Source organism: Ambystoma mexicanum, chromosome 1q (assembly GCF_040938575.1).
Source record: "Ambystoma mexicanum isolate Mex_15411 chromosome 1q, UKY_AmexF1_1, whole genome shotgun sequence".
In the NCBI taxonomy this organism is placed as follows: Eukaryota; Metazoa; Chordata; class Amphibia; order Caudata; family Ambystomatidae; genus Ambystoma; species Ambystoma mexicanum.
The window spans coordinates 1,278,692,326-1,278,708,480 of record NC_090922.1 but is presented as its reverse complement, the minus strand read 5'-3'; the positions used below and the strand labels follow the sequence as shown (position 1 = coordinate 1,278,708,480).

Below are 16,155 nucleotides of genomic sequence, written 5' to 3'. Positions count from 1 at the left end.
ATAACCTCGACCACTGCTATGTATGGCAATTGTATTCATTTGCTTTTGTTTGTACGCTTCTTCATTAAAATATGGTTCTGTGCTTGTAGTGTGATTCCATTCACCTCCGCTGATACTTAAGAAGTTCTTTCTGTTGATATTTCGCTTATTGAGAAGTCTTTTTTGTAATTTAGTTATTAGTTTTGTTAGTGGTTTCATTTTGTTTAACAGTAAAATAAATACATTTCTTTTGAGAAGAATTGCACTGTCCATCAATGCTTCTAAGATTAATTTCCTAGGATAGGTTTTAAGCTTTGAACCTGATTTCTCTCCTGTTTTTATAAGATTTTGAAGGACTTTGTGACGGTACATTTTGGCTAAAATACCTTTCTTGGTATGCTTACTTTGCACTTTATTAAAATTTGAAGAAGTAGTTTTATCTGTACTGATAGCTGATTTTCTGTTAATTGTTTTTTGGTTTGTTTTACATTGTGATAGAGGAAGCGAAGTTGTTGTACTTGAAACTTCTTGTGTTTCACTAAATGATTGTATTAGCTGTTTTGTTTCAACTTTTTTTACAAATTCTGCTAGAGATGGATGCTTATGTTGGACACCTTTATTTTCATTTGCTCTACTTTTGCATTGCTTTCTACGGACTTGACTTTTGGTAGGCATTCTTTAGGGTCTGTTGAAAAAAATAAAGAAGATATAGGTTGGGGTGTTCTGGAATGTATGTGTGCTGTGTGCATGAGTGTTTGAGTAAAATGTTAACGATGTATGTAATGGTGTGTGATTGTGCATTGGGAACTAAAACTAGTAGGGATAGGTATTCTTGAATTTATGTGTTACTAAACTGGGGTTCAGATGACAATGAAAAAGTAAGCTAGTGGTGTGGAAAAGTACAAATAGTAAATCTAATGTATACAATTAAAACAGTTGTTTGTTCTATAATATGAACATTGTAGTGGTTCAGTTGGGTAATTTGTGTGTCCAAAAATAGAAATTTGTGGGCCATTCTGGCGGTAAATTGCTGTTTAAGACATGGACATTTTTGGACAAAATGGTACAAAATCTCTATTTTTAGAAACCGAAATAGCTCGTATTAACGTTATAGTATATTTGATTAATAATACAAATATTATGGTGATATTTTACTTACTTATTTTTTAAATTAACAGGTCACTTCTTAGTTTTTCTTTCTTCTTCGAATTCGGCTGCTTCTTTTCAGGAAACTGGTCTTCACTGCAATTGTAAAAGCTTCAAATTAGTAACTTTGTTTGTATATAGCACTGTTTTTAATTTAGAAATTGATTTTTTTAATTGAAATCCTCAGTGCCTTCTTTAAAACCATTAAACTAATTTATTTACATAAGATACATTGCATCAGTACAGTACATATGATATGTTCTTAATGAACAAATTGTATTGAATGACTAACTGTAGCAAAAAATAAATATCTTTACTCTGTCTTGTGAAATTTATAATATATTAGTGAATACCACTATTTCTGTAAGTAAACTGTTCTAGGTAATAGCGCCTCAATGTCATGTCTAATTTAAAGTAATTAAGTAAATAAATAAATAAAAACAAAAAATATGAAATTGTATAAGTATTTTTATAAAGGTTTAAACATAGATTGTGTTTGCATGCAATTTTGTTTGAATATATGTAGTCTATATATTTCATTTAAAAAATGTTAGTTTAACATGATTTGAGTGTGTGTGCATAAAGAAAGTAAAAAGTATAAAGATTTATAAGTGATAGTTGATTTTAGGAAATTGAAAAAAGTACAGTAAATTCATTTTGCAGATTTTACAAGGTAAAAGTCTGTTTGAAAATGTGTTCATCTACTATACAGAAAATATGCATACCTGAAGTAATTCTCAAGTGATATTTTCACGGATTGCGCAGAGACAAATGTGGCTTCGTTCTTTTTCATTTGGTCCACAAATGGAAAAAGCAAGGCGCAATGTTAATAAGGCTGTTTGTGCCTTTCTAAGAGATTTTGGCACAATGATTTTTCACAATGAAAATATTATGTTTTGTAGTACATACATTTTTCGCAGAGATGGAGTCCATCTTTCTTATGCTGGCAATCAGATTTTTCTGAGAAATGTACAAAATGCATTGCAACCTTTTTTGAAATTACAACAACGATTTTGAAGTAGATGTTAAGCATTTACAATTTTTGACTTACAAACACCACCCAAGGGCTCTTTTCAGAGCCACCACTTTTTTTCCAGAGAAAATTACAATGTTTGTGATGGAGTAGCAACCCAATTTTTTTAATGTTCGCGAACTGTCTGCGGACTTCTAAAAAATACAAAGAGCCCTGCTGCATTTATTTTCACTTCTATTTTTTAACTGGGAAAGGCGGCTCTGAAAAGAGCCTTATTTTTTTTTGATTTTTGTAATTTTGTATTTTTTTTTGGTTTTTCAGACACGACACACTAGGAGAGGAGGGTAAAGGAGGGTAAAGGGGGGGATACCAACCACAGGGATAAGAAAGGGCGAGCTGAGAGAGGAAGAAGTAGAGTGGGTTTTATTTGGGTAGTGAGCAGGTCTTCTCGTGCTCTGAGACAATAGTCTCAAAAGCACTCCGAAGTCGCTCCCCCCTGCAGAGTACTGTATCACAGTACATACATACAACTGTGACTCTCGAAAGGTAAGGGTCATCAGCATTCTGTATGGCCTGTGAGGCAGCTTGAGGAAGACGCTGTCCCACAGAGGTGGTCCTTGTAGTGACAGGATCAGAAACAGAGGATGAAATCAACCTGCTACGTTCTTCGCAAGGTACAACCCTGCGAATAGCCCCAGAGTGAAATGACCTCAGGTGTCGCTTCATAGTAGTGGTCCCAAAGCTGTACTTACCGTGCTTCCCGCGACTGTGTATCATTTTGCACTCATTGCAGGTAACACGGTTCGCACAAGCCTTAGGAACATTGCCATGAATTGTAAATAACCGCCACACCCAAGACTCACGCCTAGTCCGGGTAGTAGGGTTTTCCTCTACCTCATTCTCATCATCCTCTTCTTCCTCCTCCGCATCCTCACTCCTGTTCCCCTCTTCAGGCCCTTGGGGAGGTGGTGGTGGTGGAGGGGCTAGGGGTGGTGCTGAAGCAAGTGCAGCACCAAGTGGCAGTTCAGCAGCCAAGGATGCCATCTCGATGATGGTGTAGTCTGCAGGTGGCAGCAAAAATCACTGTGTTCTGAAGAATAGCCAGAAACACAATGGGAATAAGCTCTTGGGCGTGGTCTTTTATAGGGGTGCTTGTGCGCGGTTCGCGGACATGCGCCCTGTCCGCGGACAGATCAAACACAAAAAAAGTATCGGAAAGTTTCAAAAGGTATATAGAAACTCAAGATTGCTATGTGGGACTTGTGCCATGGTGAGATTTTATTGAAAAATATTATGGATTAACTGAAAATGTACTTTTAAATTGTTCGGGGACACGAACAGTGTCCGCATTTCATGACACACGATGAGCGCAAACTAGTCCGCGAAGGAAGCGCCTGTCCGCAGGACACCAAGTGCACAGAGATTGGTTAGCGCATGCGCATTGATGTCCTACAGACACTGTTCGGGTTCTGAAGTAATTAAAAGTGCGTCACACGTGAAACGAACATTTCAGGACACCGCGTGTGTTCTTAGAACAGTTTAAACTTGGTAGCGAACAGTAAGGACAGATATAGTGTTCTTCAGGACACGTGTAATTTCGTTTATGTACGAACATTTCAGGACACCAATTGTGTTCTTAGAACAGTTTCAATTGGGTAGCGAACACTACGAACAGGTATAGTGTTCTTCAGGACACCTCCATTTTCATTTACGTACGAACATTTCAGGACACCAATAGCATTCTTCGAACAGTTTGAACTTGCTAGCGAACAGTCCCGGACAGGTATAGTGTTCTTTAGGACACATCATTTTCGTTTATTTACGAACATTTCAGGACACCAATTGTGTTCTTAGGACAGTTTTAAGTTGATAGCGAACATTACAGACAGATATAGTGTTCTTTAGAACACTTTAATTTTTGTTTCTTTATGAACATTTCAGGACACCACGTGTGTTCTTAGAACAGTTTCAACTTGCTAGCGAACAGTACGAACAGGTGTGGTGTTCTTCAGGACACCTCCATTTTCGTTTATGTACGAACATTTCAGAACACTCGCACTGTCCGCGGACACTTTTATTGTTTTTTAAAAAATAAAAAACGGAAACTATTAACAATACAATATAAAAATTAAACTTTATTTAACATATATTCATAATTTATGACAGAGAAGGTGAGGCAGAAACAGAAACAAAAACAGGAGAATTTGGGGTTTCAACATGATTGGTATTAGGTGAAGAAGGGATGGAAGTCTCATCAAAACATTTTGGATTATGGAGAGGGTTTGGGGATAATTGACTGGGATATGGTGAGGAGGCACAAATACATATGGGGCAATGGTACAAGGTTTTTGGTTTGAAATGATTTTCTACAAAAGTTTTTAAATTATTAAAATTATCCAACAATACATCCATTTTTTCTTCTATATTGTGAAGACTGTTAACCATAACGTCCCTTTAACAAAGTTTTTTTCACTGATATATATATATATATATATGTATATATATATATATATATTCACCTAACAATTGTAAATCAGGTGTGTTCCCCATTCTTATAGTGTATAGGGTTAAGCTCCATTAAAGATATCACTAGTTTACAATGTGCTTTTCTCGGGGCGTGTCGCCAGCCAGATCCTGCATCCATCCTGCACATCTAAACACTGTAGACGGTCCAAACTCTTCCTACAGCTGTGTGAATATATGCTGCATCGATTCCAGCGAAAGCGGAGCAGAAATGAAGTACGATCCTGAAGAAATCGAAGTTTTGTAGCCGCGTCTCTGTGCCGCGCAACGCACCCAAGATGGCCGCAGCGGGACCGCTGTAGGCGGAGGACAGAAGAAACGAGACGTGGCAGTGGGGGGCAAGCTGTGAGGAGGAGGAAACAAGCTTTGCCCGGGTGTTTGGGGATCGCCTGCAGCAGCGAGACACCGATCCTGCTGGTGCCTATGGACGTGTGGGACCGGCGAGGGCACAGAGCGCCTGCCGACCCCCACCCCCTGTGCGAGCTTGCGCACGTACTGCGGAGCCAGCGCTCCTTCCCCCTGAGGTGGCATCGCACAACCTGCTGTGCCCTGGCTGCTCCCGGAGGCTGAGGAGAGCCGGGGTGTTTCCCGCGGGGAGCCGCGGGGCGGTGCGGCGCTGAGCCGGCTTCTGTGACTGCGGAGACACGTTCGACCATGACTAACTCACCCCCATCGGTGTCCTTCACACATTGGGACACGCCGAGGCCTGCTCACCAGGCACTGCAGTGATGCAGGAACGGAGCCGACACAGTCTGCTAAATTGCCTGCAACAGCGCGGGCGCTCCGCACTGTGTAGAGCACCTGCAATGTCCTCCACGTCCTGCAGCCATTAACACCTGCTCCTCCACTCCAGAAGACAACTAGGCGGTAAGGAGAGGGGGGTGGCAGCGGGCGGAGGTTCGAGATTGAAGACACTGTCTGCCCCCCCGCCAACCCCTACCTGCTCACTGGGGTGGCCCTGCCGGATCCCTGATGTCCCCCTAGATCTACGGGGCAGGCCTGGAGGAATCGAGTACAGGGGCAAACAAGCAACTGAGCAACTGGCGGCAGGGGATCAAGAGCGGAAAAAAACACTAGCCCTGTACCAGGAGCAAGAAATAACGGGAGTGCACGTGAATCACCACCATCCCGACCCTGCCCCACCCAGAGAAGGGAGCCACAAGACAACAGGTGCAAGCGCAGGGCGTGCACTCTGGTCCCTCATATAAACAGACTGGATGAGGCACACAACATCACTAAGTAAAGGTGCGGTGGGCAACAGAGCGAAATTCAACTGTACAGAGCTGCCCCAACACTGTCTGTTGCAGACTGCAGTGAATACACCCCGGAACAGTTGTAGAAACCTTGCCCTGGTTGTGGAGGACATCTGTGTACCTATTGTATGCGCCTGAATTGATCACACGACTAAAAACACTGAGAACTTTGCCTGCAGTGATATTCCACTACAGGGGCATGCGACCAAAGCGGAATTGCGCTCCACCTCTGTGCGGAACGAGCTGGGTAGCCTCAATAGAGCAAACAGAATTGCATGATCGGAACTATCACAAACCCAGTAGGCACCCGCTGGTCATCAATCACCTCCTGAACTGTATGGGTGTACGGACTAGCGCTCTGCTTAAACTGGACTCAGACGTTTGCTAGACACAAGACAAGAGGACCCAATGAGTGGGTGACCCCTGCGCTGGGAAAATAACTGCTGCCCCGAATTGCTGTTACCTCCTCCAGCTGAACAAGGCAAGCACCTTCAACGAGGGTGTACTGCAAAGTATTGCTGAATAGTGTGAGATGACCATTACTGCCTGAGCACACGTACGTACATGTCCGTATCCAGGGCAGTCCTGGGAAGGTCCTGGTGACCGGTAGTCACTCCGGTCATAAAGTGACACTGGAACATCAACACCACAACTGGCGCAGGCACTTGGGAACTCCATCCACATGGCACCAGGACTCGGCGAAAGCACCCCCGGCCTAGCAGCACCATCAGCCCTTTCACCCCGTCGCTGTCCTCTCCCGCCTTGCCTGGGACGAACCCCTACCGACACCAGACCAGATACCCGGAAATGGGGAAAGGTAAACCCAAGAAAACCTCTACGCAGAGCAGAATTGAGCAGTACGCTACCACACCATCGACTCGCTCCCCGGAGCGGCTGCAAATATCTGAGTCAGATTCCATGGAGGAAGATATCTCCCTCAGGGATATAATGAGTGCCATTGCCAGCTCCAGAACTTCAATGGAATATATTGCATCGATCATTCACAGTGTTACCGTATCTTAACATGGTAACTTTATGTGCAACATGCTGTGTAAAGCAAGCTAGCACATCACGGCACAACATAATGCCATGATTGTGTCCATGCAAGCACACCTGTTTCGTATCTGCTATCATAGTCCAAACAATGCATACTTGGGGGAATATCATTTTTACTTGGCTCTTTACCCTAGTAGAGAGCAATGGACTGACAACTGTTCAAAGTAGTTCTCATGCCGGCATCTATTTGCACTGTTGTTATAATCTTGATCCCAAAGTGTGCACTTGATTTTACCCTTTTTCTTATCCATGTGATCCGTCTCATCATGTGTCAACCCTCTTTGCAACCTCAACCGGTGAAATATGTACAGCATCTGGGGCTAATACATGCAAAACTTCTTTGGAATGTGCAATGGACACAGGAAACCAGCATTGGATAAGCCAGTATGTGTCGGTTGTCATATTTCAAAATGCAACCTCAAATACCACAGTCCAATGCATAGCTTCAGTAAAGAATAGCAATAAAGTCAACATCCTAACAAATGATAACTGACAATAAAAACATTACAGCAAACAGGTACACACTGCAAAGAAAGTCTTGAAAACCAAACATTTTTGTTATAAAACCGACAGAACATACATCCCGTTCAAGTCAGTCACTGTCAAGTACCAACTGATGTCTGCAAGGAATGCCCCACAAACCTCTGCACCCACCAGCCAGACAAATGTACCCTATATTGACCAAGTTGTAGGTGACAAGGGGGAGTGATTGGGGTAGAAACAAAAGAGAAAGGACTAGTCACACGTGGAATTTTTAAGGACAACACACATATATACACACACATACCTCCTCTTCCACCCCAGTTACAGCATGTACATCGGGTACTTTGTACAAATTATGCTTCACGGTTTGAACTTATACAGTCTTGATCTTGGCTATATGTAGTACACTAATATTATTCTTGAAACTTCATCTCACCAAGCCAAATCTTATCAAGCCATAAGAGCAAACACGTGTGTATACACAATCCTAGTCACAAATACATTGTCAATTGTAACCCTTTTGATTTGATCATAAATCGAAACTGTTGTTGATAAAATTACTAGATGGGCATACCAAGCATTTGGTAAGAACTGTTGCGTTGGCAAAGACATGTGATGAAGGCCTCTACAGCACTGGATTGTCAGGCTTTACTGCAGCATATTTCACATATGTGTTAGCTTTTTTTATTTTAGCGCACAGCAAACATGGTTGCGATCCTAGAACCAATACTTAATTCTCCATTTACACCTGACAACTATTTCCGTTTTATCTGTTGACTTTTCAGTTGTAAGGAATGAAGAATGGTATCTGACATTGGGTTTGAAGCATGTGTGAGTTATCACCCGTGTTTGTATTCTTCAGACCTTTCAGTGCCTATTTTAGCAGTGCAAACTATAATCATAATACTATCAATGCATCTGATTGCAGCGCCATAAAAACGTTCATTACATGTTTAATTATCGAAGGTAATCCGTACAACTACCAATAATTGCAAATTAAGTAGTATTTTTTGAAGGATATTGAAGTGATGGGCACAGAGCATGAGGAAATGTTGAAATCAGTGGTGCCATGGTAATGCTCTAATTAGCTTACTGGCATTCACCCCATTTTGCAGCTGTGAATATGTGACCAATAGATAACTTTCAAAATGACTGCAAAAGAAATTTGTCAATTTGGTTGATGATGAATAATTGTGTAACATTTCGATAAGCAATTGTTATAATGACTGTTTTTTGTAACAAGTTATTATTTCTTCAACAGTTGGTGAACATCAATTAACAGGACATAAAGTGGCAGTGAAAATATTAAACCGCCAGAAAATCCGTAATCTAGATGTTGTTGGGAAAATCAAAAAAGAAATTCAGAACCTTAAACTCTTTCGACATCCACACATTATTAAACTGTAAGTAATGATTGGCCTTTTCCATCTTAAATGTAATTATGATAATTTGGTTTAGACACATTTAAGTTTTTTGGACATGCCTATTAGCCAGAAGGTGATTTATTAAATCCGTCTTTACAAAGTGTGCCTTTGGCCAGTTGATTTATAATTAGTTTGTGCCCTTGCATCTGTCCCTTACACTGCATTCCTGCTAGCATTGACAAACTCAATTGTGTTGGCTCTTGTATAGGCAGTAGATAAGCATTTGCCATTTACCAGGTACTGAATAATATTCACAGGTATTGTAATCATTGCCAGCTGATGCTATTGTATGTCAAGGTAGTACATGTATAGCAGTTCCTGGAAAATGCCACTCCCAAGCCCTCACACAAGCCAAAACTGTTGGTTTTGCCAATGATGGTCATACTTGTGTTATGCCTCAGTGCTACCGGTGGTTTGTGAAACTGCGATTGTATGAGATTCAATTTCTGAAAAATGTTTGTTAACCATAAAACGCTGCTCCGAGTCCTTTCATCAAATCCGCTTGATCTTTATGTACGGCTATTACACTAAATAACCGGGTCAAAGATCACTCGTCATTAGCACCAATAGTATTGCGCTTAGTAAGACTTTTATTGTCTTCCAGTAAGGCTCTTCCGATAATGAGTTAATTATTATTGAACACAATTAAGTTGGAAAACTGAAGAATACAATGGACATTTAAGCATATGTGGTCGGTGCTTTTGAAAGACCTTCTTTGTGCACTGCAATTTTCTAAATGGATGCCGTGCTTCCTGGTGCTACAAAACAATCCTCAAAGTACAAAGTGAAAAAGTCTGAGCACACTTTGATGGACAATACAAATATATGTAGCCACGTTCCCGCAGGAAACAGGGTACACCCAATTTATAACTCACTCCCTGAAGGAAGTGGTGCACAACACATTTTGCTGCAATCACACAAGGGTGCACACACCATTTTGAATGCACTGCCAAAGGGAAGGTGGCACGCACACACATTTTGGTACACTGCTGCAGGAATGGAGGTGCACATACAAGCAATACCCTCGCGACCCGAGGAAGGACACACACACACATACACACACACACACACACAAATACACATTTGTACGCACTACCATAGGAATGGGGTACACAGTCGCTTAGACACTCATACAGGGAATGGGGTGCACAGAAATATTTGTGTGTGGTCCCACAGATCAAGGGACCCACACTCGATTTCTAATGCGCTTCTGCAGGTAAGGCGTCAAGCATACACAATTTGCTCGGAGGCCAGAGGAGAGCTCAGGGAAAATGTGCTTTCCTTGAGAACAAGACAACACCATGCAACACGGGGTTCGGTCTAATACAGCGCTTTGAAACTGGACAAGCAGGGTGCTCATGACAGTTTCAGCCTCCGCTGGCAAAAGCCCACTGGCACATTAAAATAAACCCAGGACATCGAAGATGCCAACAAAAAGCGAGTGTTATTCCTGCCATACATGTTTCGCAAGAGTGTCATGGGCCTTCCTTTCACTCTTATTAACCCGAGTGGCTCCTCCCCCTGTCAACTGCACTATTGCCTGTTCTGACCTAGTCACCGCTCTCCCACCTCCATGCTCTCCATCGACCATCTCTCCTGGATACTGCTCCTCCCACTGTTTCCCCACCACATCTCCTGCATGCATCTCCCTCTGTTATTCCTCTGTCACTACTGTATGATACTCCTCCGCCAACCTCATACCTGGATGTTCTTCTTCCTTCTTCCTCTGCTCCCCCTGCTCCTACCACGTATCATCATTATCAACATCATTCCCAATCCCACCATGACAGGCCCCACCCCCATCATCAACACCATTGCCAGCATAAGCCCCTTCATCATTAACCCTAATATGAGTCATATCTTTTGGAGGTGGTTGATTTCTTATTTCCCACACCATATCAAATATGATATCGTATTGTGCCTCAAAATTTCAAATTCGAGTTAGAAGGCCAACAGCGGAGCATCTTCAGTCCCCCACCCTGCCATTTTCCTCAATTTAAAACAAAATCATGCAGCAAAAAGTTTCCCTTGCAAAAAAAGAAATGTGTCTTCCTAAAACAAACTTGTATACAAGATCAAACTGTTTTCACAAAGCTAAATAGCTTTTCAAACCAATGCAAATAAAAATATTTCATACACACACACAACTAAACACAGAACACACAATCCTGTTCCGTGGCATGAAAATAAATGACCCCCTAATCTCCCTCCAGAACCCCGTGCTCCCCACGCCATCCTGCTGTCAAACACAACCAACTAAGCAAAAATGAGATTGCATGTTCCTTTATATGCATACAAGCTCACATTCCACCTAAGAACTCACAAGCATCCTTGTGTGAGTACCTGCATCAAATGAGAACATGATCTCACCGATAAACGTGCATGAGTACCTCATTAGATTTGCTGAGTGGATTGTTCGAGTGAGATTCAATCATGCCGACCTTCTAGGACTAAGGCCAATCTTACTGCTTTTAAAGTGGCTAGGTGAGCAGCATTCCCTCTCCTCTAGATTGCATGTTATCGATCTCTCGGCACTGCACAGCACTCCTAAAGCCCTTTGTTAGTTGGAGAAACATGTGAAATGATTAGCTACTTGTGGTGGCAAGATGCACATTATTTCTTTTATTTTTTTTATTTAGGTTTATTGGTAAAATACCATTAACTTATCAAATAAAAACATACAATATAATTTAAAAAAAATAAAATACATTACAGCATAATTCAGTTTCAAGGTTTCTCCGTAATATACTGGTCACCAAACTTGGTCTTTCTGAATATTTCTAAGGTCTGTCACAAACTCATGGTAGCCTTTAGTGTATATATTCTCAAGTTTCAAACACAAAGTAAGTAAATGACGGGTGGAGTTAATGCTAGTATTAAAAATATGATCAAGTATTTCCGCATCTGGGATCTTCATCCAGACCCCTCTGCATTCAAAAGTAGGCAACTGTTAGAAACGTAGTTTCATTATAAAACGCTGCCCCTTTGAGTTTCTAACTTTATAAATATATTTAAATGGTATTCTATTGGTGTAACCTTGAGTAGTATATTTAGATTATGTGGTTTTGCTAGATTAGTATGTAATGTTTTTATTCGATTCCATTGCTCAGCTTTGCGTTTTATTTATTTGATATCCATCCCGATGTTAACTGCGTCATTTGCACCAAATCCAATATCCTGATGACATTTTTCAATATTTTCAAGCCATTCTCTCATCACTGTGGGACCTTCTGAACATAATATTTGATAATACTCAAAATATGGAGAATCGTCATTATTACTTTGCTCAAGCAATTTGAGGTAAGGTAAGCTACAGTGTATTTTCAAATGGGTCTGCATAGTAATAAATACTAACCCAATGCATATCGCCTCAACTGATGTTGTGGGGAAAAATCCCACAGTTTTTTGGTTCTTATTATTACCATTATCCCATTTTGACCATAACCCCATTGTGTTAATCTCTTTGAAGAAATCATTAAAAATATTTAAAAAAGAATATTCAAATTTTTTTGAAAAGCAATAAAAAAAACAGATGTTTCATCTCTCGTATTCTCAATGAAGTCATATTTCACACACCTGTGTACGCCATGTGTTTGGATGAAATTTGGACTAAAACCCTAAGATAAAGAGGAACTTAGGTCCCAAGATGAACTCATTCGGGTGAACGTTGCACTAACCTTACCACCAATGTAAATTTTTTACATCATAAAATGGGACTAATTCAAAAGGATGTCGCTGGGAGGCACCCCGAGCAACTCCTGGAGAGATACTATTTCATTCATAAAGACATTACATATAGTAACTTTGAATACATTCTGATTTACACTTCTCTTTAGAGGATTATGTACCAGTGAACATTTATTTGAATCGCATAGTTTGTCTCCAGGAGTAATGGAGCAGTTAGTCTTTGTGAATCAGCACCAATGTATTTGCGAGAATACAGATGTGCTCTTTGCTGAAGAAACCACAAAACAATACATTCTTTGTACCATTACTTGTAGTCTACATTCTTGAAATATCAATCTTATTATTGCCAACAACGTCTCCCTCAAAATCTCCACCATCTTGCCTGTGACCTCGTCCGACCACTTTCTCATTGAAATTGCTATGCTACATCCCACTCCCCCTACTTCTACTGTTCCAGCATCCAGCCTGATCCTGGTCCATAACACTTAAAAACTCACTCATGAGCTTCTCATTTCCACCCTCTTCTTCATGCTCTCATCAACACAAATTGTTAATAACACTGCAGGAGCATTTGCTCACCATTACCGCCAGAGTCTCCACCTTTTGATCGATCAACATGTGCCACTCAAATCATAAATTCCCAAACCACGCAAACCCACAAACCCCTATTTCTCAGATGGGCTTGTCTCAATTTGCAGAGTCATGAGATCCTGTAAACACCTTGACCGAATAAATCCCTCACAAAACAACCACACCAACCTAGTCTCAGCTACCAAGACCTACGAAAAAGCGGTCTATTCCCTTAAGGCCAATTTCTACAATTGTGGGATTGCTAACGCTAGCTCTGACTCAAAAGAACTTTTCTCAATCCTGCAAGAACTAGGGAACCAGGCCAGCTCCAACACAAATGTTCAGAAGCACACAGATTGGTGTACGACCATTCAGGACGCCCTTGCCAACAAAATCAACCTACAAAAACAACTTGCCACCAAAGTGCCTGGCCCTGCCACCACCAACCCCTCCAACGCTCCTCTCCCCACTGATATTACACCTTTCTTCTTCTCCCAAGTCTCTGAAGAGCACATACTGAAGTCTATTTTATCCCTAAAAGCATGTAACTGCAATGTTGACTCTTGTTTACTGCAGATTGTGAAAATGTGTGCACCTACTATATCTCCAATCATTACTGACTTTGTGAATTCCTCCTTCAAGACTAGCAGTGTGCCCAAATGCAACATATCCGCCTGGATCACCCCTCCCCTTAAAAAACCTTCACTTGATCCTGCCATACCCACAATCTACCGCCCCATCACCACAGTACAATTTCTGTTCAAAATTTTTGACTGTTTCACCTATTCCCAAGTCCAACACTTCAACGAAGCCAATTATCTTCTTGGCTCAAGACAATCAGAGTTCCGTTCCAATCACAGCAGTACAATTGCCCTACTGGACCTTAAAATACAGTTGGACAGCATCCGAAATGCAGGCAATCTTGTCATACTCCTCCTCATTGACCTTTCTGCAGCTTTTGACTTGACCAGGATATGCTCTGCCAACACTTGGGATCTCATTTCCTTTTTTTCCATGGAAGCCATTGCCTGGGTGAAATCTTTCCTTGGAGATCGTACTTCAAGATTTTGCATTGAAAACTCAGCTGCATACCCATTACCAGCCCCTCTGGGTGTCCCCCAAGGCTATTGCTTGTCCCCAACCCTCTAGAACACCTATACCAAGCCACTCTTTGACATCCTTGACTCTCTTGACATCACATACACCAACTTTGCCCATGACACTCAACTACTCACCCCATCACTGGCAACCATGCTGAGGAAATCATCATCAAGATATATGCCACCATCCAAAACTGGATGGCCACCCACAATCTTTGTCTGAACCATGATAAGACTGAACTTGTCATTGTAGGCTTCACTTTTCACCTCAATAAGCCCTCCTTGTCCATCTTTGCTATCTCTATTGATGGCACCTCCATTCCTATTTGCAAACAAGTTAAAACACTGGGGGTATATGTGGATACTGAACTCAACATGCCTAAACACATCAATGTTTTGCCTTATCCACTATGTACACTGCTAAGCACATTTACTTGAGCAGACAATTCCTATCCACACTCAAGTGTCTTACACTAACAAGAGCTCTTATCATCAGCAAGCTTGACTGCTGCAATATCCTTCTTATGGGCACTTCTTCAACAAACCTATCTAACCTGCAACTCCTCCAAAATAAAACCCTTTGTGCAGCCTTGGGACTGCACCGTTCCGATCACATCATGGCCCACAGACATGAATCCAAATGGCTACACATTAAAGCTTGCATCAAGTTTCAAACTCTTTCAGTGGTGCATCGCTGCAACTGCAATGTACCCCCATCTACTTGAACAAGAGCTTCTCGCTGAAACACCATGCATGTATTCTCCGCTCCTCTCAAAATACATTGCTTGTGATTCCAAGATTTTAAAAATCCAGCTCTGGAGGTGTCAGCTTTGTGGTCACTGGCCCCATACTTGCGAAACTCTCTTCCACCTCATATCAGTGATAAAACCTCCTGCGCCATCTTTAAGAAACTAGTCAAAACCTGGCTCTTTAATAAATATGAATAATGTCTCCATTACCTGCTCCACCTTCCCTTCCCCCTTGTACCTTCTGATTGCCCAATGTCTTTTATCCTGCTGCGTACTGTACAACCGCTGTGATCCCTTTCGGTCAGGGCATGACACACGCTATAAATAAAATAAATAAATAAAATATAGCATGTGGGATATGTTGCAACAAACCACATTTCGAATATCAAAGCATATGGTGTCACATGTGGTAATGATAATTGGATACAACACCACATTTGCAGATCACTGAAGTGACAAGTCTTGCCACTCCACATAAGAGCCAGCTGATCAGTGGACCCCATAAATGAAAGAGATGTTTATCATAGTTATTTGATTATCAATGGGGCACTCTATGAAGTATACCATATGTGGTCACTGGTTTAGTTGAGAAAAGGAGCATTTCTCGGTTAACATGGATAAGTGTAAGCATCGACTAGGACAAATGAGAAGCTGTGCAAATTGTTGCATCTGGCTAACATAAATACCATGGGACAGAATTCGTGAAGCAAACAATACAAAGCCGTAGGGGAATGCCTCCAAATTGAGTGACATGAATGCCCTGTAGTACCCCCACACAAACCAACAAATGTCTGCTTGTAAACCACAAGTTGTTCTTGGAAGGCTGTGCATGTTCCTCCATAGAATTGAGTCTGGGTGTGCTGCATACGAAATTCCCTGGACTACAGAAGTGAACGAAGAATCATGGAAGTAGTAGTTCCCAAGCACAAATAACCGCGGGCGCACAACGTTATCATTGTAGACTACAAAATTAAGAACCTTAGAGTGTTATATAGGAGGATGCTTCAGAGGTTGCTGTTGATCCACCAGCCATTGTGATATCACAGATTGTCTGCACATACAGTATATTTCACATCACACGCATTACCACTGCCACTTCTTTGCATGAATGGATTTGTGGCATCACAAACACTGCAATCACATTTTATTTATTGTAATGCTTTATAAAAACCTTATACAAAGAATACACAACAATGAAAAGCAATATACAAT

At 41.4% G+C, this 16,155-nt stretch overlaps 1 protein-coding gene across 1 annotated transcript in view; it reads left to right on the top strand.

The window, feature by feature from the left end:
* The window catches only part of PRKAA2 (protein kinase AMP-activated catalytic subunit alpha 2), a 531,203-nt gene that overhangs the window by 222,059 nt on the left and 292,989 nt on the right, over positions 1 to 16,155 (top strand). The window contains exon 2 of the mRNA XM_069642111.1: positions 8,675 to 8,816. Coding sequence (XP_069498212.1) covers positions 8,675 to 8,816 — 142 coding nt within the window. The remainder of the gene's footprint in view (positions 1 to 8,674; positions 8,817 to 16,155) is intronic.